Here is a 23,227-nt window from a genome sequence, read left to right on the forward strand (position 1 = left end):
GGCGGCAGCTCTCGCACGACCTGCACGCACCCCCGTCCGCTCGGCGCTGTCGACGGCGGGGGAAGCTCCTTCCAAACGCCCGGATCCCGACCCTGAGGGCGCGTAGGCCGCCGGAGCTCGGCTCCTCCTCCCGGCCCCACTCGCCCCGCTCCCCCTCGCGCAGGCCCTCCCCCGGCCTCGGCGGAGGGGGCCGGGCTTGGCTGCTCCGGGCCGAGCATTCCAGAGAGCGGGGCAGCGCGAGCAACAAAGGAGCCGTCGGCGGGGAGAGCTGGGCGCGCGGAGGGGGCGGAGCCGGCCGCGTCCCGCACCCCGGCCGGCGCCTGGGCTCGGGCGAGGGGCTCGGGGGCTGCTGCGAGCGGCGGGAGCGGGGATGGCGCCGCGGGCCGGGACCCCGGGGGCCGCCCGGGGCTGAGGAGCGCGCCGCCCGCCGGGCGAGGGGGCCGGGCCCGCGCCTCGCCGCCGGGGCCTGCGCCGCCCAGCATGGGGCCCGGGCTCCGAAGTTTGCAGAGTTGCGAGCCGAGGGGCCCGGGCGCGCGCGCCGCCCGCCGAGAGCCCGGCCCGGACGCGCGGGGCGCGCCGCTCGCCTGAGCCGCCCCCGGGGCCGCGCGCGCCTGCGGCCGGGGGCTCCGGGCACCGCGGGGGGGCGCCCCGGCGCCCGCCGAGCTGGCGGGCCGGGCCATGGCCGCCGTGCGCCCCGCGCTGCTGCTGCCGCCGCTGCTGCTGCTGCTGGGGGCCCCGGGCCGGGGGGCGGCCCCGGGCGGGAACGCCACGGCCGGCGGCAGCGCGCGGGCCGCCGTGCCGCCCACCAGCCCGCCGGCGCTGAGCCGCTGCGGCCGCGCCGCCCCCTGCGAGCCGCTGCGCTTCAACGTGTGCCTGGGCTCGGCGCTGCCCTACGGGGCCACGTCCACGCTGCTGGCCGGGGACTCGGAGTCGCAGGAGGAGGCGCACGGCAAGCTCGTGCTCTGGTCGGGTAAGCGCGGGCGCTCGCGGGGCGCAGGCTCGGGCCTGGCCCGCCGGCGGGGAGGGACGGGCCGGGGCTCGGGGGCAGGCCGCGTGCGGGAAGGGGCCTCGGGGACGCAGAAGGGGCGGGAGGGCCACAAAGGGCCTGGGCACGCGGCGCCTGCGAGGAGGGAGAAGTGCTCCCGAGGGTCCCAGGGGCCCCGGGCCGTGTCCAGACCCTGGGGAAGGCCGAGTAGGCGAGAAGAAAGGCGAGGGGGAAGGAAGACATTTAAGGATTTGGAGGGGAACGGTGAGGAAGAACTTGCGAAGTTTGTGAAGGAGAAAAACAAAGCCCCGCTGTCGTAACTGCGCTAAAGGAACATCGGTAAACCTGCTTCAGGTCGCTCCAGGGAACCAGTGATTTTGTCGTGCCTTTACACGTCTCGTTTTCCCTATCTGAAAAATAATGGAAACTCTGACCCACTCGGGCTAAGAAGGAAGGAGACGGTTTTAGCAGCTGTTGGTGGCTCTTTGGAAGCGTGGAGCCTCGGGCCCGAGTGCTGTGGAAGAGCGCTGAATGTGGGCTGTGGAGAGGCGGTGGCGCCAGGCTGCAGTCCCGCGCTCCTTTCCTTGGGGTAGGGTTGTGGCAGAGCCCGGAGTGCAGGCTGTGCCCCCCCCCCGCCCCCAGGTTATTCGGGATGGCTATCTATGGCCACCTGTCTGTCACCCATTTCAACTGAGAGCCTGGAGGGTGCTGGGGAGGGAAACCGGCTAGTCATCTCCCCATCCATCATCCCCACCCCACCCCCACCTTAGTGCGACATGAAAGCTGTCCTTGATGGGAAAGGAAAATAGGGAGCCAGGAGCAAACCAGAGGCCTGACAGGCCTGCAGCGCGCCCACCTCTGCAGGCCGAGGGCGGTGCAGGCTGCCTGTCAGCTGTAGCTGAGGGTTCTCGGCTTGGTGCAGATGTGGGAGGAGGAGGAATTTACCCAGGAGGTGGAACCGCATCCCACGGAGATAAGGTTCTAAAGCAGCAGTTCGAGACCCCGTGGGTCGCGACCCCGATCCCAAGGCCATCGCAAAACACCGATGTTTACATTACACTTCCTAACAGTAGCAATGTCACAGTTATGAAGCAGCGATGAAAAATCATGAGGAACTGTACTAAAGGGTCACAGCGTTAGGAAGGTTGAGAACCTTAGACTCAGAATCCATGGTAGAAGCTGTATGTAATGAACAGTAGCTTTGAAAAAAAATCCATAAATTACTATAATGTAAGGTCTGTGTGATTTCACACATACACACTTATGATAATATGTTTGCATAAATGTAGTATAGAAAATATAAGAATGGATGTACAGAGGGATATAATTGTAGTCTTTAAAGCTATATCTGTGCAGAAGACTGACGGAATGAAAAAGGAACATGAAAGAAAGATTAACAGGCAGGCAGGCTCCAGTAGAGGGGCCTGCTGTGCAAACCTGTGATCTGAGCCCCATCCCCAGAACCAAGATGGAAGAAGAGACTGAGTCCTGAAAACTGTTGTCTGACTCACGTATGTGCGCCATGGCACCCATGTTCCTTCTCTTTCACCGATAAATTAAAAAAAAAAAAAAAAAGCTTATAAAGATGTTCAGATGGGCATGATGGTTCTCTTAATCCCAGCACTCGGGAGGCAGACGCAGGAGGGTCTCTGTGAGTTTGAGGACGGCCTAGTCTACAAAGTGAGTTCCAGGACAGCCAGGGTTCCATAATGAGACCCTGTCTCAAAACAAAACAAAAAGAATAAAAAAGAAAAGAAATACTCAACAAGGCATCTCTGAATACCATCTGAAGTGACTTGAGTTTCGGAGGCACCCATATAAAAAATCCAGATCTTTCAGCGCCAGATGATCATCAAGCTTTGTGTTGCTGAAAGGATGCGCCCGCTCTCTCTCTCTCTGACTCTCTGTGTATCATAGTAATTTATTTGTGGGGCTTATGATTGAATTCTCCCACGTGGTATGTGACGTTGCCCTCTGAAGTCGCCATCAGATCAAGGAGGAGAGAGCACACCTAGTCCCTGCCCATGTGCCCAAGAGTGGCTGTGAGCTGCCGAGTGCTCGTGAGTTAGAACCAGCTGCTGCTTGGTCAGGCTCGTCTCACTAGCTGCCTGGCAGGGTCGCACAGAGGTGCAAGCTCTGAGCCCAGAGCGGCTGTCACACTGAACGCTCCTGCTGCTGCTCACTGTCCGTTTACAGCTTATGTCTTCTCTGTGTGAGGACCAGAAGCTGGGCGGGCACAGGCTGGCGATGGGGAGGTGGGAGTGAGGCAAGTGTGAGGATCCCGGGCAGGTTTGAGCCGGGACTAGTGTTTGTTCTGTCTGGAATTACTGGTGATTTAGCGTTAGGCGGTGGTTGTGTGGGTGATGAAGATGTGCTAGCTTATGCTCGGCATACACGTTTGAGGACAGAGGTCTGATCTGGTGCTCTTCAGGCCTCTCAGGGCCGAGCACACAGCCATCCACGTGTTCACTCTGTTCTTCACTGAATACACCACATCCCGGGGCGGGGGCTGGGGTGTAGCAAGATGGAGATTACAGAAGTGAGCGCTCTGAGGTCAGGAGGAAAAAGGCCAATTAGGCAGCTGTCGCCGTACCTGTGAAAAGTGTGGTGACGTCGTAGGGTTTGATGGTCCATGGAGAGCTGTGGGAAGCAAGCGAAGAAACCCAAGAAACTGACCTGAGGAAGCAGGAAGGCCAACGGAGGCTTGGCAGAAGGGGCAGAAGAGCTTTAGAGGAAGACAGCGTGGCACTTAGAAATACAGTAACAGCACAGACCTGAACCAAGATTCATTAGAAGCAGAGCTGGGACTGAGCAAAGGCTTCTCACCCCTTAGTGAGTTGGGATGCCAAGCCATCAAAAGACATCAAGGAGAAAGAAGGTGTTTGGGCAAGGGAGAAGTGAAAGCGCATCTGCAGTTTTGAAAGATTTGTTTGGGCTGGGTGTGTATAATTCCAGCTCTGGGGGGCAGGGAGGCTGAGACAGGAGGAGTGCTAGGTCAGTCTGTGTAGATAGTGGGTAACAGACAGGTAAAGCTCAAGGCCCTGTTTCCAAAACCAACAGCAAACACAGGGACAGGGGAGGACTGGGTTGCTCAATGGTTAAGAGCCTGGCTGTGCTCCCCACCACCTTCACCTGTAAGTCACTGCAGTCTTAGCTCCGCTTCCGGGGGATCCAGCGCCCTCTCCCGGTCGCAGCGGGCACCTGCGTTTGCGGCGCACACGTAGGCGTCTGAGGGCCGGGCGTGCCCTAGGCCAGCCGAGAGCGGGGAGAACCTGGCGCGTGGTGACCTGTCCAGGACGTGGACGCGATGGGGGGAGAGGGCGGGCGGGATGGCGGTGAGGAGCGAAGGCTGGACGGCTCCGGTGCTGGAGGCAGGCGGGCTGACGAGGTGGATGGCGGCCCCAGCAGGAGCAGGCGTGAGGTGCGGTGAATGTCCGTCCCCGCCTGCCTGCCGCCAGGGGAGGAAGCTGAGGGAGAGCGCCGGGTCGGCCCTGTTAGCTCTCGGTGCAGGTCCAGGTGGAGATTTCCAGCAGACCCGGGAAGAAACGTTGCCATGGGGAACAGGCCGCTCTGTGCTTCCTTTGCCCACACCGCCAAATCCAGGGATGACGCTTAGAGCGAGGTCGCTCTGCTTCCTGGGTGTGTGCTTTTCACCCCGTCGGACTTGGGCTTCTTTACTCGCTTACTGTCTCTGCCGTCACAGCCGGAAATGCCTCTTCCACGTATTCCAAGGTGACCAGACGAACATAATGTCCAGGCCGTCGCCCACCTTGGCCAAGTCCGCTTTAGTAAGTGGGGCAGGAAAGCAAGAAAGACTCGCCTGCGGCTGGTGAGGGGACAGGTCCCTGAGAGCCTGCACAGGTTCCTGAGAGCCGGCACGTAGGCGCTGTGTCTGTGTGTGCGCTGTGGCCTAGCCAGGGTCCAGCCAGCAGGGAAAAGGCCGAAAAACAAAGAAGAAATTCTTACTGGTCTCTCAGACCTCAGGCTGGGACGTCACTGGGCATGGTGGTAATTGCAAGGACAGTTCAGGAAGAATTTTGTTCGGGCTGTTTCTAAAACAGGTTGATCCTGAAGGCAATTAAAAACTGTGTGTGTGTGTGTGTGTGTGTGTGTGTGTGTGTGTGTGTAGAGTATGCAAATACAGAAAACATACCATAGGCCAGAGTTTTCAGTTTTGCTTCACTTTTTAATTTTTCTTTAATGGTTTTTGGAGACAGGGTTCCTCTGTGTGGCCCTGGATGTCTTGGAACTTACTCTGTAGACCAGGCTGGCTTCAAACTCAAAAAGATTTGCCCACCTCTGCCCCCAAGTGCTGGGATTAAAGGCTAGCTTTGCCTTACATTTTATTCTGTTAATTGTAAAATGTTCTAGGCATACAAAAAAGTACGGAGAACACAAAGATACTGAATAAAAAATAATTACAAAGCGACCCCTCAGGGCTGAAGCCAGGACTGGATGGAGTCTGCTGTGAAATGCTCTGCAGCTGAGCTGTGACCTTCATGTTTGCTTCCCCATCCGACCCCCTTTAATAAGCTGGAGATCAAACCCAGGGTCTGGCGTGCCCCGGTTCCCAAGCCTTGCCAGCTGCCTAGCCTTTTCTTTGATAGCTAGGCTTATTTTGTAGCTCTGGCCTCAGACTCACGGTGATCCACTTGCCTCAGCCTCCCAGATGCTGGACTACAGGTGTTAGTCCATGCCCAGATGCCTTCCTTCTTTCACTTCACTGTGTTACCTGAGGTTCACCCATGTTGTTAGAGCTTTTTCACTGCTCAACAGTGTTGCGTTGTTTCATTGTAGGAGCACACTGCAATCTATTTGTCCGTTTTGTTTGTTTGTTTTGTTGCTGTTGTTGTTTGAGACGTGGTTTCTTTGTGTAGTCCTGGCTGTCCTGGAACTCACTCTGTAAACAGACCGGGCTGGCTGCAAACTCACCGAGATCTTCCTTCCTCTGCCTCCCAGCAGTTGGGAGGAAAGCCCTGCTAATGGGGTTTTAATTTTGAGTTTTCTTGCCATGCTGGAATTCGAACCTACACCATTAGTCCTTATTACTTTAATTTGCATTTCCTTGATTGTTTGTAAGAATAAATGCCTTTGTAAATGATTGTAGACCATTTGGATTTCTCTTGTGAGGGATCTTTTTCCAGAGGGCTATCATCTTTGTTAGAATGATGAAAATTATTCATATATGCTGGATAGGGCCCTTTGTTTATTGTGTTAAAAATGTTTCCATTGCTTACTTTCACATGCTCATCTTCGTGTTGTCTCCAGCTGAACAGAATATTTGAACTTTAATGTAGTCATTTATCAAACATTTTATGACTTGTTCATTTTTGTGTCTTGTTTAGAAAAAAATCCTTTCCTCTCCCCAAGTCATTAATTTACTCTTATGAGAAAACTTTATAGATTTCCTGCTCACTTTTAGGTATATAATTCACCTTTCTCTAAGGAGCTTTAGTTTCACTTATAGTGACTCAATATCATTTGTTAAAATCAATTTCTGGTCTCTACTGCTCTACCATAAATCAAATGTATGTGCGGCTGTTTCTGGTCTTTGCTCTGTTCAGATATCACACGTCTTAGTTGCCATGTCTATACCAGAGTCTCCACCCTTCTGACAGCTGGTAAACCCACACTCTCAACCTAGTATTTTTAAATCTATAAAGTAAAACACGTGGGATTTAAATTTTAGAGTAGGATCATATATCCGGAATATACTAAGAGCTTCAAAATGCATTACATGTGATAGAAAAACCAAATGAAAATAACCCAGCGTACGCAGGCTGTCTTGAGAAGGCGGTGGTAGATCTAGGCAGACACGCCTTAAAAGAAACGAAAGAAGACACAGGCGGTAACCAGGGCAGGACGCCCGGACCACGCTCGCTCGGAACCACAGGGCGCTGTCACTTCACCCGAGTAAGAATGGCTGATTAAGAAATATGAGACGGCACGGTGCTGGCGAGAGTGCGGAGGAAAGGACAGGAACCCTTCCACACGCTGTGTGCCTGTTTGTGTGTGCGCGCGTGTGTGCATGTATGTGTGAGTTCGTTTTGCCCTTCGTGGAAATCACTGTGGAGGTTCCTCCAAAGACTGAGAACATCCCGCGCGCAGATACCCCCGTACGACACTCGGGCCGGGAGCGAGCTGAGGAGACAGCTTCCCGCCCCCGCTCATTCACACAGCTAAGACTGCAAACCAAAGCGGCCACAGCTGACGAATGGAAAAAGAAACTGCCCTGTGTGGTGACGCCTGGAACCCCCGAGCTCTGGAGACAGGCAGGTGGGCCTCCATGGGTTCAAGTCCAGCCTGGTCTACATAGTGACACCCTACGTTGGAAACAAGCCAAAGCATGATGCAGAGTCAGAATGAAATTCTCTTCAGTCCTGGGGAGAATGAGACCCTGTCATGTGAAAACACGGATACGTTGGCGATGACAGGAAGGCAAGTGGTGTGTGATCTCACGCCTGTGTGGAATATGAAAGTTGGTTGGATACAAGTTGAGAGTGGAGCTGGGTGGCACAGGCCTTTAATCCCAGTACTCAGGAGGCCGAGGCAGGAGGAGCTCTGAGTTCAAGGCCAGCCTGGTCTACAGAATGAGTTCCAGGACAGCCAAGGCTACACAGAGAAACCCTGTCTTGGGGGGAAAAACTTACAAGTGGAATTGTGGTTAGCAGAGGCTAGGGACCTCGTTGGCGTAGGAGGGACGGGTGCTAAGTTACAGTTAGGAAACACAGCTCTGCTCGTCTGAGAACACTTAACTACCGTGGATTTCAAAACAAACAAACAGAAGAAAGGATTCTGAAAGTTCTCCCACAAAGAAACGGCAAAGGTTTCAGGAGAGAAGTGTGTTTAACCAGATTTAACCAGTGTATGCACGTCTCAGGTTACGTTTCCTGATGGATACACATATTTGTGGGGTTTGTGTACCAATTAAGATTCTACAAAACTGCTGGGACCCGGGGCTGGAGAGATGGCTCAGTGGTTAAGAGCACTGTCTGCCCTTCCAGAGGACCCGGGTTCAACTTCCAGCACCCACATGGCAGCTCACAACTGTCTGTAACTCCAGTTCCAGGTGGTCTGACACCCTTACGCCAATGCACATAAATGAAATTAAATCACTTTTAAAAGACTTAAAAAAAATTGTTGGGGCCCAGAGAGAATGCTCAGAGGTTAAGACACTGGCTGCCCTTGCAGAGGCCCCAGGTTGGGTTCCCAGTGCCCATCCACAGCTCCAGTCTTGGGGGATCTGACCCCCTCTCCTGACCTCTACATGTAAAATGAGTGAATAAAAGTAAAAACAGGGCTGGAGAGATGGCTCAGTGGTTAAGAGCACTGTCTGCTCTTCCAGAGGTTCTGAGTTCAATTCCCAGCGTCCACATGGTGGCTCACAACCATCTATAGTGAGATCTGCTGCCCTCTGCTGGCCGCAGGTGTACATACAGATAGAGTACTCATAAAGTTAACTTTAACTTAAGTTAAAAATAAATATATTTTTTAACTTAAAATAAAATAGACTTACAAAATTAGTGAGGCATGTGGGACCACGGAGAGAATGCATGATGTCAAGGTCCAGGGCTGGAGCTGGAACGCAATGGAATGGTGCCCATATGAGGCCCCAGCTTCAGTTGCCAGCATGTGGGAGTGCGGAGCTTGCTTGCGCTCGCGCACACACACAAGTATAAAGAAAAGGGTTTGTGAGCTAATGCGGGTGTGCTGTATCAGCACACTAAGTAAGACCTGGACGGTAGACTAGCCGCCGTGACGCCCAGGGGGTGAGCTGATGCTGATGGTGTCTGAGGCCCCCGGAGCAGCCAATTCCACTGTGGTGAGGCTCAGCTGCCAGCATTACTGGGGTCCCCGGCGAAACACAAGTCTCCTGCGCAGCTCTCTGTCAGGTATGCCCGAGGGTGGACAGCCGGGGCATTCTTGACTCTCTCTCCTTCCTTCCCCCTTCCTCTCCCTCCCTCTCCCTGTGTGTGTGTGTGTGTGTGTGTGTGTGTGTGTGTGTGTGTGCACGCGTGCATGTGTGGTGTTTGAGACAAGGTCTCGTGTCCCCCGTGTTGTCTGGGAGCTCTCTCTCGTGTAGTGTGGAGTCACCGTGTAGCCCAGGCTTGCCTTGAACTCTTGGCAGTCCTAACACAGCCTTCTGGGCTCTGGATGACTGGTGTGGGCTGCCACTGTTAGCTGATACAGACACTCACATGCACGCACAAATACTGCAAGATGAATTCTCTTATTATCTTTAATACTCGTTTATTTACTGTGGAGCGCGCCTGTGTGCGGCACACTGAGTGACCTGAGTTCTGTCCCCAGGAAAACCAAGCGACCCTCCCAGCTTTTCCGCCAACCTCCACAGGTGCACGGTAAAATGCACACAAGAAGTGATGAACGTCTGAATCAAGTCGTAGAAAATATTATTTTAAAATTCTGTCTTGGACATGGTAACAGCCTCTTAAGCCCGGTGCTTGGGAGGCGAAGGTAGAGGAATTTCCATGAGTTCAAAGCCAGCCTGCTGTATGCAGTGAATTCCGAGTGAACCAGGACTGGTCCTGTCTCAGTAACTAAATAAAAGTAAACTTCAAAATTCCATGAATATAAAGACTTTCATGTGCTAATATTGTTATTATAGTACTGTGTTCTTATTTTTCTTTTTGTTTCATATTTTACTAAAGTATAAGAGAACCACGTATGGTAATAATGCTTGTAATTCCAGTTATTCTGGGGAATAAAACGGGAGGATCCCGAGTTGATCGCCAGCCTGGGAGGCATAGCGAGACTCCCACCCATAAATAAATGATAAGTAAAGCAAGTACAGAACATGGCTTTGGTGGTGGCTGGGGTAGAGCCGCTTGGGCCCAAGCCTGGTGATTCCGTTTCCAGAAGCCACGAAGTGGCAAAGAGACAGCCAATCCTGTGAGTTTTCCTCCGGCCACACACATACACACACACACACACACACACACACACACACACACACACGTATTACAACTTCTAAAAATAAAAGTTAAAAAATTAATAGATAAAACTTTTCTCTTTCTGGATTCCTTTCCTTCTCTGGGAAGTTTTCCTCATCTTAGTAATTTATGTATGTATTTATTTTTAAGCTTATTTGCCGAAAACAAAAAGGAAAAAAAACAAACAAACAAAGCCAAAAGCCAGACCTGGCACCGGACAGCTGTGATCTCAGCGTCTGGGGGAGAGGGAGCATGCGGAGCAAGGTCATCCTTGGCTACTTGAGACTCTTGCCCAAAATGCCAAAAATATATACAATTTAAAAACAAATAAAACCAAACTGAAGCTGGCTGTGTGACGGGGCTTGTCTGGCCTGAACTTCCTGTGCACGGCTGGCTGGGGGCGGGGGGGGGGGGGAAAGGAGCTGCCTCTGCCTCCTGAGTGCTGAGATTAGGGCTGTGTGTCCCATGCGTTGGGTTTAAGGCGGTACATACCTGTGGCGTGGAATTGAAGAGAACAAAGAAAACCTCACTTCCCAGCACCCTTCTCCCGCAGAGGCGGCCACTCATACTGGCTTTTTGTGTCCTTTTAGCAATGCCCGACGTATTTCTGGATGTCCTTCATCTGTGCTCAGTTTCCCCAACAGCTTCCAGTCAGCTGTGTTCATTTAACAATGTGTGCTGGGCCACACTGGCCATCGGCCCATTTCAGTGTACATGGTTCAGTTCTGAGTTGAGTTCTCCTGTGTGCACGCGTGCGTGCGTTATGGATATGCCTGAGTTACTTTCCTGTTGCCGTGAAGAGACACCACGAACAAGGTATAAAAGAAAGTGTTTCCCTGGGGTAAAGTTTCAGGAGGTGAGTCTGTGGTCACACAGCAGAGAGCACTGGCAGGCAGTGTGCCGCTGGACAGCTGGACAGTAGCTGAGCGGTGGGGCCACCACGCGAGCATGGACACGCCTCCAGATCCTTCCCAAACACTTCCACCAAGGCAGCCTCCAGCAGCCATTCTCACTTAAAGCACCACAGCGTGTTTTGCCTGTGAGCAAGTCCTGTGCGCTGTGAGATGCTTGTGCACTGCCATGTGGGTCCTCGGACTCAAACACTGTCATCTGGAAAAGAAGCCTGTGCTTTTCACTGCGGATCCGCCTTCCCAGGCCTGTGCTGCAGTATAGTGCTCGTGTGTGTGTGTGTGTGTGTGTGTGTGTGTGTGTGTGTGTGTGGGATAACGCTAAGTGTTCTCCCCAGGGTGTAGCGATGTCTGTTCCTTTGACAATACACAGAAGTGCTTCACACACACACACACACGCACACACGCACACACGTACACACGTACACACGCACACACGCACACACACGCACACACGCCTGATGAGTCAGCATTCTCATGTGTTTGTTTTCATTCCTCTAAAGGACTAATTTACTCTGTTAGAGCAAGACTGAAGACTCATGCTCTCAAAGGCCACACATTCCTCTCTGTGATTTACTCGGCCTTTGCCCGTTATTCCACAGAACTATGCATTTCTTGTTGATTTGGAAATCTTTCCGAGTTTAAGATGATTAACCTCTTTACCATTGATACTGGAAATATACTTCCTCAGCAAGCCACTTCTCTTATAACTTAAAAAAGTATTTATGTGTGTTTACATGTTTGTGCACACATGTGTATTGGTGCTGGGAGGCAGGAGGGAGTCGACTGTCCAGGAGTTGGAGCTACAGGCTGTTCTTAGTTTGCTGATGTGGGCGCTGGAAATATAATTTGGGTTTCTCCTGTCAGCTGATCTGTCTCTCTGGCCCCAGGGTTTTGGATTTTACTCTATTGAATCGATCAGATTTTTTTAGTTTCTTTCATAGCTTCAAGTTTTTGTGTGTATATCATGCTTCAAAAGGTCATTCTCTCTCTCAGCTTTGAAAAAAAAATTTCCCCAAAGCTAGACTTGATGATTTTAAAATCCCACCTTGGGAGGTTGACTGGTGTGGATTGTCATAAATCTGAGGTCAGGTTCGTCTCTTTAGAGTTGTAGACCAGAAAAGACTAGATAAAGAGATGCTGTCATAAAAACGAGCAAACAAAGCAGGGCCGGTGTCATAGTTGCTGTCCTATTGCTGTTCAGACGCCAAGACCAAGGCAGCTCATGGAAGAAATTTATTTTGGGCTCATAGTTTCAGGGTGTTGGGGTCCATGACTATCGTGGGTGGCCTGGCAGTAGCTGAGAGTTTACATCTTGATTGTGAGGAAGAGGCTCACTGGTGAGGACTTGTTTCAAAGCCTGTCCCCAGTGACACACTCCTCCACCAAGGCCACGCCTCCCAGTCCTTCCCAAGCAGTTCCACCAGCTGGGGAACAGGTATTCAAACATGAGCCTAGAGGGCCGTTCTCACCCAGACCAGCACAGGTAGAGAAATAGCTCGGTGGGTAAGGGGCTGTGCAGCCACGAGGGCTTCGTCATCTAGGTCAAAGTCGAGTCATGGAGGGGCACGGCTGGAACCCCGGCTCTGGAGACCTTCAAGAGCAATTTGCCCTCTCAGCCGCTGAACTGTCTCTCCAGCCCAGTGAATTCTCCTTTATGTAGGAATTGGTGTTAAAAAAATTTCCCCTAGGTGGCACCTCAATTGTTTTTAAGATTTTTAAGATTTATTATCGTTTGCTAAACATATTGGCACACGCCTTTAATCCCAGCACTTGGGACACAGAGAAAGGTGGATTGGACCAGCCTGATCTAATATCGAGTGTAAGACTACGTAGTAAGTCTTTAAAAAGCAAAACCTTTTCTTTTTTGTTTTTTTGAGACAGGGTTTCTCTGTGTAGTCTGGCTGTCCTGGACTCAGTAGAGAAGGCTGGCCCAGAACTCAGAGATCTGCCTGCCTCTGCCTCCCAAGTGCTGAGGTTAAAGCTGTGTACCAAAACAAAAACTTAATTAGTTTTCCTTGGAGAATTTGTTTTTAAAGTATGAAATAAAATATTTAAAATTACAAAAAAGGGAAAAATGCCACAAAATCCAGAAAAAGTAACTGTTTTAGGAACTCTTGACGCTTCTTAGATGCTCCAGGTAGCTTTCCCTGTTGTGTTTACATGGATGGTTTAATAAGCATTGAATACACTCCACCCTCCTCTGAGGCAGGGTTCTCGTGTATCCAGCCGAGCTGGAACTTTCTGTCCGGGTGAGCATGAGCCTCTGGCCACCCAGCCTCTGTCCCGCAGGCAGGGAGTTCAGGCGAGCTCCGAGGCTGGGCTTTGAGCTGCCGAGGCCAGACTTCGGACTTGGCCTGAGCAGGCGGGCAGCCTACGAGCTGAGCGGCAGCCCCGGCGCCGTGCTCCTCTTCTTGTACAGCTCTGTGAACTTAGACAAAAGCAGAGCGTTCTATGTTATAAAACACTTCCCTTATAAAGAGCACAGGGTGGTGGAAGTAACCAGCCGCCATGTTCAAGATGGAGGATAGTCCCCTCTGCTTTAGTTTTTTAAACAAGTTTTATTACGTCGTTTGTGTGTGTTTGCGTGCGTGCACATGTACGGGTCACGGTAGACATGCGGCAATCAGGTGACTTCTGGGAGTTGGCTCTCCTTTCCCCACGAGGCCCCAGAACTCACTCAGGTTGTCGGGCTCGGTGGCAAGCCCTCTACCTACCGAGCCACTCAGTGTCCCCGTCAGCACTTGCGGGGTTCGGCTTCAACAGTTCTGCTGCTGTCGTCTTAAAGGTGGTGCAGAAGTGACGGGCGTTAAACAGAAATCACACCGCGGCTCCTGAATTTGGAGCCTTGCCCGGGCTAGCGGTGTGCGGCCTGCCTCTCCTCTCTAGGTGCGGGGCAGCCCCCACACAGCCAGTTGCTTGCTGGGAAACATCCAACATGCTGTAAACAGCACAGTGTGTTCAACCAGACTGCTCGGGGGTTCTGAGTGCGTCTGCTTCTTAGAGTGTCCTTAGTGAGGACACATCCTCCTCGCTGCGCAGCTCACAGTGGCCTCCCAGCCCTCCTTCACTTAAAACCCACAGGCTGAGAATTGCCAGGGCCAGGCCCTCCCTCTAGGGGATGGAGGTTCCCGGTGACTCTGCTGGCGCCGGAGCAGGAGCTGTTTCCTGGGATATTGCGTCATAACAGACAGGAACTTTTTGGCACTTTGGAGTATTCTTGGAGCTGTGAAGCCTGAGGCTAGGCCTTAGCCTAGTAAGGGTCTTCAGCGCCTGAAACGTGCTGTGCCAAACATGTATGTTGTACCATTTCTCACTCTGCCCCGTGTTCCAGGGGGTGACTGTCACCTCTATTTTCTAGACGGGGAGACGGAGGCTAGAGATAAAGTTCAAGACCACGGCCGGGTATGGTGGGCCAGGATGGGGCCCAGGCAGGCTGAGCACAGTGTCCTTCTGCCTGTCCTCTGTAGCCAAGTTACCTGCCCACCAGACAGCGGCGCAGCCGTCCAGAGCGGCGCCCACATCCTCAGCAGGTTCTCCCATACGGCGTGCCTGGAATGTGGGTGTTCTCAGAGTGTGGCTGAGTTTAGAAGGGCCGCAGAGCAGGAAGCAGAGCTCCGGGCTGAGCAAGGGTAGACATCGGCTGGGCTGGGGCCTGGGAAGACGTCTGTCTGTACTGACGGGTCTTGTCTTTCCTCTCTCTGCACTGGACAGCCTCTTCTGTTTCTCTCCATCTGACCTGTTTCCTCCTCTGGTTTTCGAGTTCCTGGCTCCTCTGGTACCTCCTCTTATGCTCCCATCTCTCCTCTCTCTGCCTCAGCTTGGTAAGAGGAAAAGGACCCTGGGGGTGGGGGTAGGGAACCTCTCTTGGTCCTCGGGAATGGGTCCCTCCTGCATTAGGAGACAGAGGCCTGAAGACGGGTTTAGGAAACGCCCTGAAGAGCTAACCCCAACCCCAGGCCCTCAGCAGGGTATCCAAGGGGCAGCTGCTTTTAAGGATGGTAACTGAGGTGCAGCAGCGCACACCGGCTAGTGAACGGACCACACATTGGCTTGCACATGTGACCAAGAGCTAGACAGTGTGGGGCTGGAGAGATGGCTCCCGCAGGGATTAGAATCCCAGCCCCCACGTGGCCGTCTGTGGCTCCATTTCCGGGGCTGCGATACCTTCCCTGGCCGCTGAGGACCACAGGCGTGCACAGGTGTGTGCAGGCAGGCAGAGCATCCTCACGCGAAATACAACATGGAAATCTAACAATCCCTTTCGGAAGGGTAGACTGCCCAGCGATTCTGGCCCTCCCCTTCCAGCCTCTTAGAGCCGACGTTTCTGGGGTTCGGGGTGCAAACTTTCGGCTGTCACGGTGACTTTAGGGTTCTGCTGGCAGGGTCTAGGGGTGCGAGTGTCCTGAACGCATGGGGCGGCCCTGTAGCACAGACTGCCCTGTCCAGTGTTCTCCTGGCGGGGCTGCGGCTCTGTCGGGGCCTTTGCCGCAGCGGGTGTGCCGTGCTGTCCCCCAGGCCTCCGGAACGCCCCCCGCTGCTGGGCCGTGATCCAGCCCCTGCTGTGCGCTGTCTACATGCCCAAGTGTGAGAATGACCGGGTGGAGCTGCCCAGCCGCACCCTGTGCCAGGCCACGCGCGGCCCCTGCGCCATCGTGGAGCGGGAGCGGGGCTGGCCTGACTTCCTGCGCTGCACGCCGGACCGCTTCCCCGAAGGCTGCCCGGTAAGTGCTCTGGGCGAGCGGAGGCTACTCTCCCAGGAGCCCCTGCCGTCACGGGACGGTGAGGCACACATCCACGCGGCGACCCCGGCCTGGGTCTGTGGACCTGAGGAGCAGGTTCAGCAAACGGTTTCTGAGTGCTCACGGTTAGGGTGTGCTGTCCAGGGGTCCCGAGTGACGGATTTTTGTCGGCTGTAGCAGGAGAAGCAGAACCCTGAGGAGTGTGAGCTAGCGGGGTTGGGAAAGAGCCACCTGCGGGGAGCAGAGTGACTGAGCCCGTGACCGTTGACACCCACAGGTCCGTAGAGGTTGAGCCTTTTTGGTCCCGGCCTGAGGGGGCTGCTCTCTCAGCAGGGAGCCGCAGAGGTCACGGAGAGGTCACGTTCGCCCCACTGCCGAGGCAGGGCCCAGCCCGGCCAGCCCACTGGCGCTTCGCCTCGTTACCCACGGTTTCTCCTCTGCTTCCCCGCCAGAACGAGGTGCACAACATCCGGTTCAACAGCTCGGGCCAGTGTGAGGCGCCGCTGGTGCGGACGGACAACCCCAAGAGCTGGTACGAGGACGTGGAGGGCTGCGGCATCCAGTGCCAGAACCCGCTCTTCACGGAGGCGGAGCACCAGGACATGCACGGCTACATCGCGGCCTTCGGCGCCGTCACGGGCCTCTGCACGCTCTTCACGCTGGTGAGCCGGGCCGGGGCGGCGCGCGCCCGAGCGGGGGGCCCGGGGGAGCCGGGGCGGCGCGCGCCCGAGCGGGGGGCCCGGGGGAGCCGGGGCCGGCCCGCCCCAACGAGCCCTCGCCTCTCCCGCAGGCCACCTTCGTGGCCGACTGGCGGAACTCCAACCGCTACCCCGCCGTCATCCTCTTCTACGTCAACGCCTGCTTCTTCGTGGGCAGCCTGGGCTGGCTGGCGCAGTTCATGGACGGCGCCCGCCGCGAGATCGTCTGCCGGGCGGACGGCACCATGAGGTTCGGGGAGCCCACGTAAGTGCCGTGGGGACCCGGCGGCGAGGGCGGGAGGAAGAGGTGGCGCGTGGTTTCCCCGAGAGGAGGGGGCGGCTGCAGGCCAGCGTGCTGGGCGTGCAGAGCGCAGGCCCTGCCCCTCCCCAGGCGGAGGCGGCGCGGTGGAGCAGCCTCCCCCGTGACAGCCACGTCTCCACAGCTCCAGCGAGACCCTGTCCTGTGTCATCATCTTCGTCATCGTGTACTATGCCCTGATGGCCGGCGTGGTCTGGTTCGTGGTCCTCACCTACGCCTGGCACACCTCCTTCAAGGCCCTGGGCACCACCTACCAGCCGCTCTCGGGCAAGACGTCCTACTTCCACCTGCTCACGTGGTCGCTGCCCTTCGTCCTCACCGTGGCGATCCTCGCTGTGGCGCAGGTGCGGCGGCTGGGGGGTGGGACCCGATGGGGCGAGCCTGGAGGAGGGGCCGGACGTGACCGCCCCCCCCATGCACACCCGTCTCTGCCGCAGGTGGACGGAGACTCCGTGAGCGGCATCTGCTTCGTGGGCTACAAGAACTACCGCTACCGTGCCGGCTTCGTGCTGGCTCCCATCGGCCTGGTGCTCCTCGTGGGGGGCTACTTCCTCATCCGGGGTGAGTGACGGCGGGGGCACCGGGCGCCCGCTCCACGGTTGAATCCTGACAGTGTAGGAGCCGCCCCCGTGAGCGGGACAGCACTTGTGTGAGGACGGAAAAGCGTGCCTCTTCCTCCAGAGCCGAGCCCTGGGCTCTTTTGAGGGAACCTGGGCTGGGTTCCAGACCCTCCCACCCCTCGCCAGGGTCTCCTTGTGTGATGAATTCCCCGGGACACCCACCTGGTTCTGCGTGGATGGGGTTGGGGCCATCGCGTGTGTGTTCACGCTGGTTTTCTATATGCTGTTCACTCCAAACCCTAACATACACAAACAGTGTTCTCGGCATGTACAGATTTCCCGGCCCCTCGTTTCCCCGTCTCGGTGTGATTCGCCTTGGTTTCTAGCTCGTTTTCCTGGTCAGCTTTGCTCTCTTCCCACTGAGCTGTCAGCGTTCTGTGGCTCTCCCCCTCGCCTCTCTGGCAGCGCACCCAGGCCTCTGGTGTACATTTCACGCCTGTGCCTCCCAGACGGTAAAGTAGCCATGGGTGTGGCAGCGAGAACACAGTGCGTTTGACCCAACATGAAAGAGAGAGGGAAAAAACGGATATGAATTATATTGCTAACACTTTGTTGTAGGGGATGTAGAGGGGGTTCGATTTTGGATATATTTGCTTTACAAGATACAGTAAAACCGTAGTTTCTTTTTAACGTGGCTACTAGGAATTTTAGCTTTTCTTATATGTCACGCGATGGATTTCTCCTGGGCAGCACTGCCGTGGATTCCTTCAGAACAGCTTTGAGCTGGTTTCCTCTCTGTCCTTGACTGTGGTCTAGGCTCTGCCCCAGTTACTGCAGTACATGGCAAGTTTGCTCACAGCCGCCCTCTCACTCGCTGGCTGCCCGAGCTTTAGCTCAGGACGGGCACAATAAGTCGTAGGACTCCAGTGCTGGGGGACCTCCCTCCCTGCCCCCCATGGCCTCTCCCCTGCCAATGCCTGAGCTCTCTCTGTCCAGGGGTCATGACGCTGTTCTCCATCAAGAGCAACCACCCTGGGCTTCTGAGTGAGAAGGCCGCCAGCAAGATCAATGAGACGATGCTACGCCTGGGTGAGTGCTCGCAGACGCTGGGTCCCCGGGGCCTCCAGGATGCAGAAGGGTGGGGAGAGTCGAGAATTCAGGGGTCAAAGCGAGGGTGCGGGTGATAGGAGCCAAGACTCCTCCACAGGCCCTTCCCTCACTGCAGCCTCCCATAGCTGGCTCCAGGACCTGGGTTTGTTCGGAGGATGCAGTTCTTGGCCTGAGCTGAGCGTGTGCCACCCTGGGCCCAGCTGTCTTCAGGGCTCCGTCGGGGGCAGCTGGGCCCTGCTCCACTTCCCCCCTGTCTGTCCTGGTGACGGTCCTGCCTGAACCCCGCAGGCATTTTTGGCTTCCTGGCCTTTGGCTTTGTGCTCATCACCTTTAGCTGCCACTTCTATGACTTCTTCAACCAGGCTGAGTGGGAGAGGAGCTTCCGGGACTACGTGCTGTGAGTGAGGGGCCCTGGGCTGGGTCGTGGGAGTGGTCAGAACCGCATCACCAGCTCTAAGGCAGCGTTCGCATACCTGCCTGTGGCCTCCCAGGGCCCTGCCTCGGCCATGAGCAGCTTTCAAACTGCTATTCAGCTCCACATGTCTGTTGGCACCCCTGGGCAGGATGTCCACACCTGCTCAGAGGCCAACCCATGCTCCTCTGCCTGGTTCTGATCTGTGTGCCCCTGCCTTGTGTGGCTCCTCTGAGTCAGTGCTCAGGGGCACCGACCGTCCGGTGACCTGTCAAGGCTGTCAGTTTCGCTTGAGCTTTTTTGTATCCCAGTGAAGGTGAGCCAGAGCGAGCAAGGCATCACTGCTAACAGGATGCCTGCTGCTGTGGGGGTTAAAATGTCCCTTATGAGGGAGGCGCTGGCTGGAGGGTGGCCCTGCCTCAGGCGTGCTTGCTACTCTCCGTAGGACCCAAGGTCAGTTCGCAGCATCTGCTCCTGTAGCTCACTCCAGACCCCAACACCCTCTCCTGGGCGCTGCAAGCACCCAGACATAAGTGGCGTACACACACAGGACACAGACAGACACATAAATACAGACAAATCTGAAGAAAGTGCTGGTAGAGCGAGAGGCAGGCATGCCCTGCTTCTGGCTCAGTCTGAAGGTTTCCCCTTTCAGCCTGAGAAGCCGTAACCACCCTGCTGCCTTCCTGTTCCGGGGGTTTGACGTGAGACTCAGACTCCGTCGTTTATAAAAGCTCCCTAGATGGTTCCAAGGAGTGTCTGTGGGGCTAGCGGTGTAGCTCAGTGGGGCTCAGCACTCTGCTGTAGGGGTGTACGTTTGGGGGCCTGCTTCCTGGATTCCGGTGGCCTCAGCTGTTGACTGTCCCTCACCGTAGATGCCAGGCCAACGTGACCATCGGGCTGCCTACCAAGAAGCCCATTCCTGACTGCGAGATCAAGAACCGGCCTAGCCTCCTGGTGGAGAAGATCAACCTATTTGCCATGTTTGGCACGGGCATTGCCATGAGCACCTGGGTGTGGACCAAGGCCACCCTGCTCATCTGGAGGCGGACCTGGTGCAGGTGGGGCCGGCAGCTGTCTGATCTCGTCCTTCCCGTCCTCCTGTCAGCCTCAGGTCCTCACTGGAGGCTTTGTCTAACTTCCAAAACACTGGCCGGGTCTGTGTGGGCAAGAGTGTGGCTCGGAGCTCACCGCTGCCCTCTAGTGACAGCGTCTGTCCCCACGCGGCCTAGGCTGCGTCTGAGAGCAAGGCAATTGGCCAGGAGGGCCTCCCTGTGCCAGCCAGCCCCACCCTTGTCTTCTCAGGTTGACGGGGCAGAGTGATGATGAGCCGAAGCGGATCAAGAAGAGCAAGATGATCGCCAAGGCCTTCTCTAAGCGGCGTGAGCTGCTGCAGAACCCGGGTCAGGAGCTGTCCTTCAGCATGCACACCGTCTCCCACGATGGACCCGTGGGTGAGCCTCCGTCCGTCCTGCCGAGACACTGACCTGCACAGCACAGGGCCCAGTGCAGTCCGGTCACGTGGGCTCTTGGCAAACTGCGGAACAGGGCATTCCTGCTCACTTTCACTCTGAGGCCTTGTCTTGGGTACCGAGGCCCCCGCAGCCCTTTGCCCGCCCCGTCTTCCCTCTGCCTTCCTCCGGGCCAGAGTAAGCCAGGGTGTTGGCGCTGCCCTTAGGGTCTTGCTGTGTCTTTGGGGGATCGGAGGCTGCTTCCCTCGGATTTCCCTGCTTCCTTCTGCCGCTGGCTGGGAAAGACAAACAGTGCTCCATCAAGGGGGACTCACTCTTCTTTCTTTCCTTTCACCCCCAAAGCGGGTTTGGCTTTTGACCTCAATGAACCATCAGCTGATGTCTCCTCGGCCTGGGCCCAGCACGTCACCAAAATGGTAGCTCGGAGAGGAGCCATACTGCCCCAGGACGTGTCTGTCACGCCTGTGGCGACTCCGGGTATGCGGGCTCTGTCTCCTGCAGGAGGTGGGAGGGGGTGACACAGACGTTCAGAGCTCCTGGACCAGAGCATATGGGGCCAGAGGGCCTGAAGGGGGTGCCAAGGCATGGGGAGCCCGAGAGTGGGGCTGTGGGGAGGGAAGGGTGGCGCACACAGAGCTCAAGCCCCCTCGGCTGTGTGCTTCCTCCTGACAGTGCCACCGGAACAACAAGCCAGTCTGTGGCTGGTTGAGGCAGAGACCTCCCCAGAGCGAGAGAAGCGCTTGGGCCGGAGGAAGAAGCGGAGGAAGAGGAAGAAGGAGGTGTGCCCCTTGGGGCCCGCCCCGGAGCTTCACCACCTCAGCCCTGGCCCCGGCCCTGCCCCCAGTGCGGTTCCCCGGCTGCCCCAGCTGCCCCAGCAGAAGTGCCTGGTCGCCGCCAACGCCTGGGGAGCGGGGGAGCCCTGCCGACAGGGAGCCTGGACACTCGTCTCCAGCCCCTTCTGCCCGGAGCCCAGTCCCCGACAAGACGCTTTTCTCCCTGGTGCCTCGGCCCCGAGGGCCTGGGCTCAGGGCCGCCTCCAGGGCCTGGGGTCCATTCATTCCCGCACTAACCTGATGGAGGCTGAGCTCCTGGATGCAGACTCGGACTTCTGAGCCCGCAGGGCAGGGCAGATGAATACACACCTTTCTGCGGTTCTTCTGAGAGCTCACCTGGGGTCTCGTCTGACTGTGGCCCAGCGCCTGCCCATGGGAGTTGTGTGTGTCCGGCTAGAAGCAGCCCGACTGTGGGAAGCTGTATCAATGGATAGAACGGTGCTCGCTCCCGTCAGGAGGCCTGCAGCTCAGGACCCTTGCTTCTGCCCACCAGCTAGAGTCTGGCTGGCAGTGCCGGTCTCCAGCAGAGCTTGCACCAGGGCAGGAATGGCAGAGGCAGGGGGGACGGCTGGCAGGTGAGGGCTGGCTGCCCTTCTCTCTGCCAGGATTTCCGACGAGTGTTTGCTGTGTCTTTTGTTCTTTGTCTAAGTGGGGACAGGACTGTTCTTCCTCTTTTGGGTAGTTGTAAGGACCACTCCCATAAGGGCTATAACTGCCTTCCACAGGAAACACATCCCGTTTTCCTGTGCTAGCTCCCACAGTCGCATCTCAGTTCCAAGCTCTTCCTTCTAGCACCCTAAAACTGCGGCGAACACGCACGCACACACACACACACACACACACACACACACACACGTCCCTTACTGCTGAGCTTGGTCTCCAGGTAAGAGACTGGTTCAGTTCCAGGCCTCTGAGAACATGTCCGCTCTTCCTCACAGCCATGCGGTGGGGACTTACGGGGCTCCCTTGGGAGGCTTCTGTTGCTTCAGCCTGGCAAGGAAGCTCCCTCCAACTTCTGTATCTGGTGGGAGGGGTACCCCCCACTTTTTACAATGTCTGGTCACATTCCTAGTGCCCCACATCAGGAGCCAGGCAGAGGGTGCCTTAGAAGCTGGCTGGGTTCCAGGTCGGGACTGGTATGAAAAGAACTATAAACAGCAAATAAAACATTTTTGTATAAGCTCATGTATGTTTCTTCCCCGGCTCTGGCTTCTGTACCTGCCCAGGAACTGCGTGTGCTCCTGAGGCTTTTTTTTTTTTTGCTTTTTTTTTTTTTAACCAGCGGAGAGCTTGCTGATGAGCTCAGGCAGGCAGAGCCAGGGCTGAGTCAGCTAGTGTGCTGGCTGCCCTCCCAGCCCCTTGGCTGTAAATGGACAAAGGTTCCCAGTGGCCACGGTCACATCCCTGAGCCCCCAACATTAGAGTCCAGGACAGACATGCAGGAGGGAGTGGCAGTGGGAAGTGAGAGTTTTCCTGGGGTGTAGAGGTGGCCCAGGTCCTGGCCGTCCGGGTTCCAACACGTGGTGCGCCCTGCCTTCCCCCGGAGGTGTTAGGTCAGGTGCATTCTGACTTGCAGCTTCCCTTCTGAGCTGTCAAAGAAACAAACACGGGACACTTACTGGTTTTGCGTCTTCGCAATTTCAGAAGATTGGGGACTGTATCAGGGGCCTCTAGACTCTGAAGCAGGGAGGTCTGCGGAGGTGGGCAGGGAGGGGGTGCCAAGGCATGGGGAGCCCGAGAGTGGGGCTGTGGGGAGGCTGCTGTGGAGGCTGACCTGGGTAACGGGAGCTGCCCTTCTCCAGCTGCCTGTGCGATGGGGAGAACAGGGTTTTGACCAGAGTCCAGGGAGGGGGAAGGGCATGTTGATTTTACCCTTGGTACCTTGTAGACATGTTACCCCACTGACGGGGACACCGAGTGCTGGCTTGGCACTCCTGTGAGCCCCTACAGGATCAGCTCACAGAATCTCGCCGCCCTGCAAGACAAAAGGCTTAACAGGCTGCTCCAAACTGTCCGGCTACCCTACCGGCAACCCTGGCATTCAAGCCGAGCCTTCTGGTTTCAGTGTGGTAGGGAGACACCCAGAGCCGCTCTCTGCACGGAAACAAGCTCAGCAAAGCAGAGCCATGTGCATAGCACCTCACAGCTGGAAAGGTGCAGATGCCGCCCGGCGTTTCTGATTCTCAAGTCCCAGCCTTCCAGCTCAGCGGAAATGCGTTCCCAGCTGTCCACTTCAC

General features: G+C 55.8%; 1 protein-coding gene across 1 annotated transcript; it reads left to right on the forward strand.

Annotated features, from left to right (window-relative positions):
• Positions 1–663: 663 nt before the first annotated feature.
• On the forward strand, positions 664–22,175 carry Smo (smoothened, frizzled class receptor). The gene is made up of 12 exons (XM_021641302.2): positions 664–970; positions 15,363–15,568; positions 16,039–16,248; positions 16,377–16,549; positions 16,728–16,947; positions 17,041–17,164; positions 18,160–18,252; positions 18,562–18,670; positions 19,561–19,746; positions 19,991–20,139; positions 20,500–20,634; positions 20,830–22,175. The coding sequence occupies exons 1-12, from the start codon at positions 679–681 to the stop codon at positions 21,267–21,269; spliced, it is 2,337 nt and encodes a 778-aa protein (XP_021496977.1). The 5' UTR covers positions 664–678; the 3' UTR covers positions 21,270–22,175.
• Positions 22,176–23,227: the final 1,052 nt, after the last annotated feature.

Source organism: Meriones unguiculatus, chromosome 21 (assembly GCF_030254825.1).
Source record: "Meriones unguiculatus strain TT.TT164.6M chromosome 21, Bangor_MerUng_6.1, whole genome shotgun sequence".
Taxonomy (NCBI): Eukaryota; Metazoa; Chordata; class Mammalia; order Rodentia; family Muridae; genus Meriones; species Meriones unguiculatus.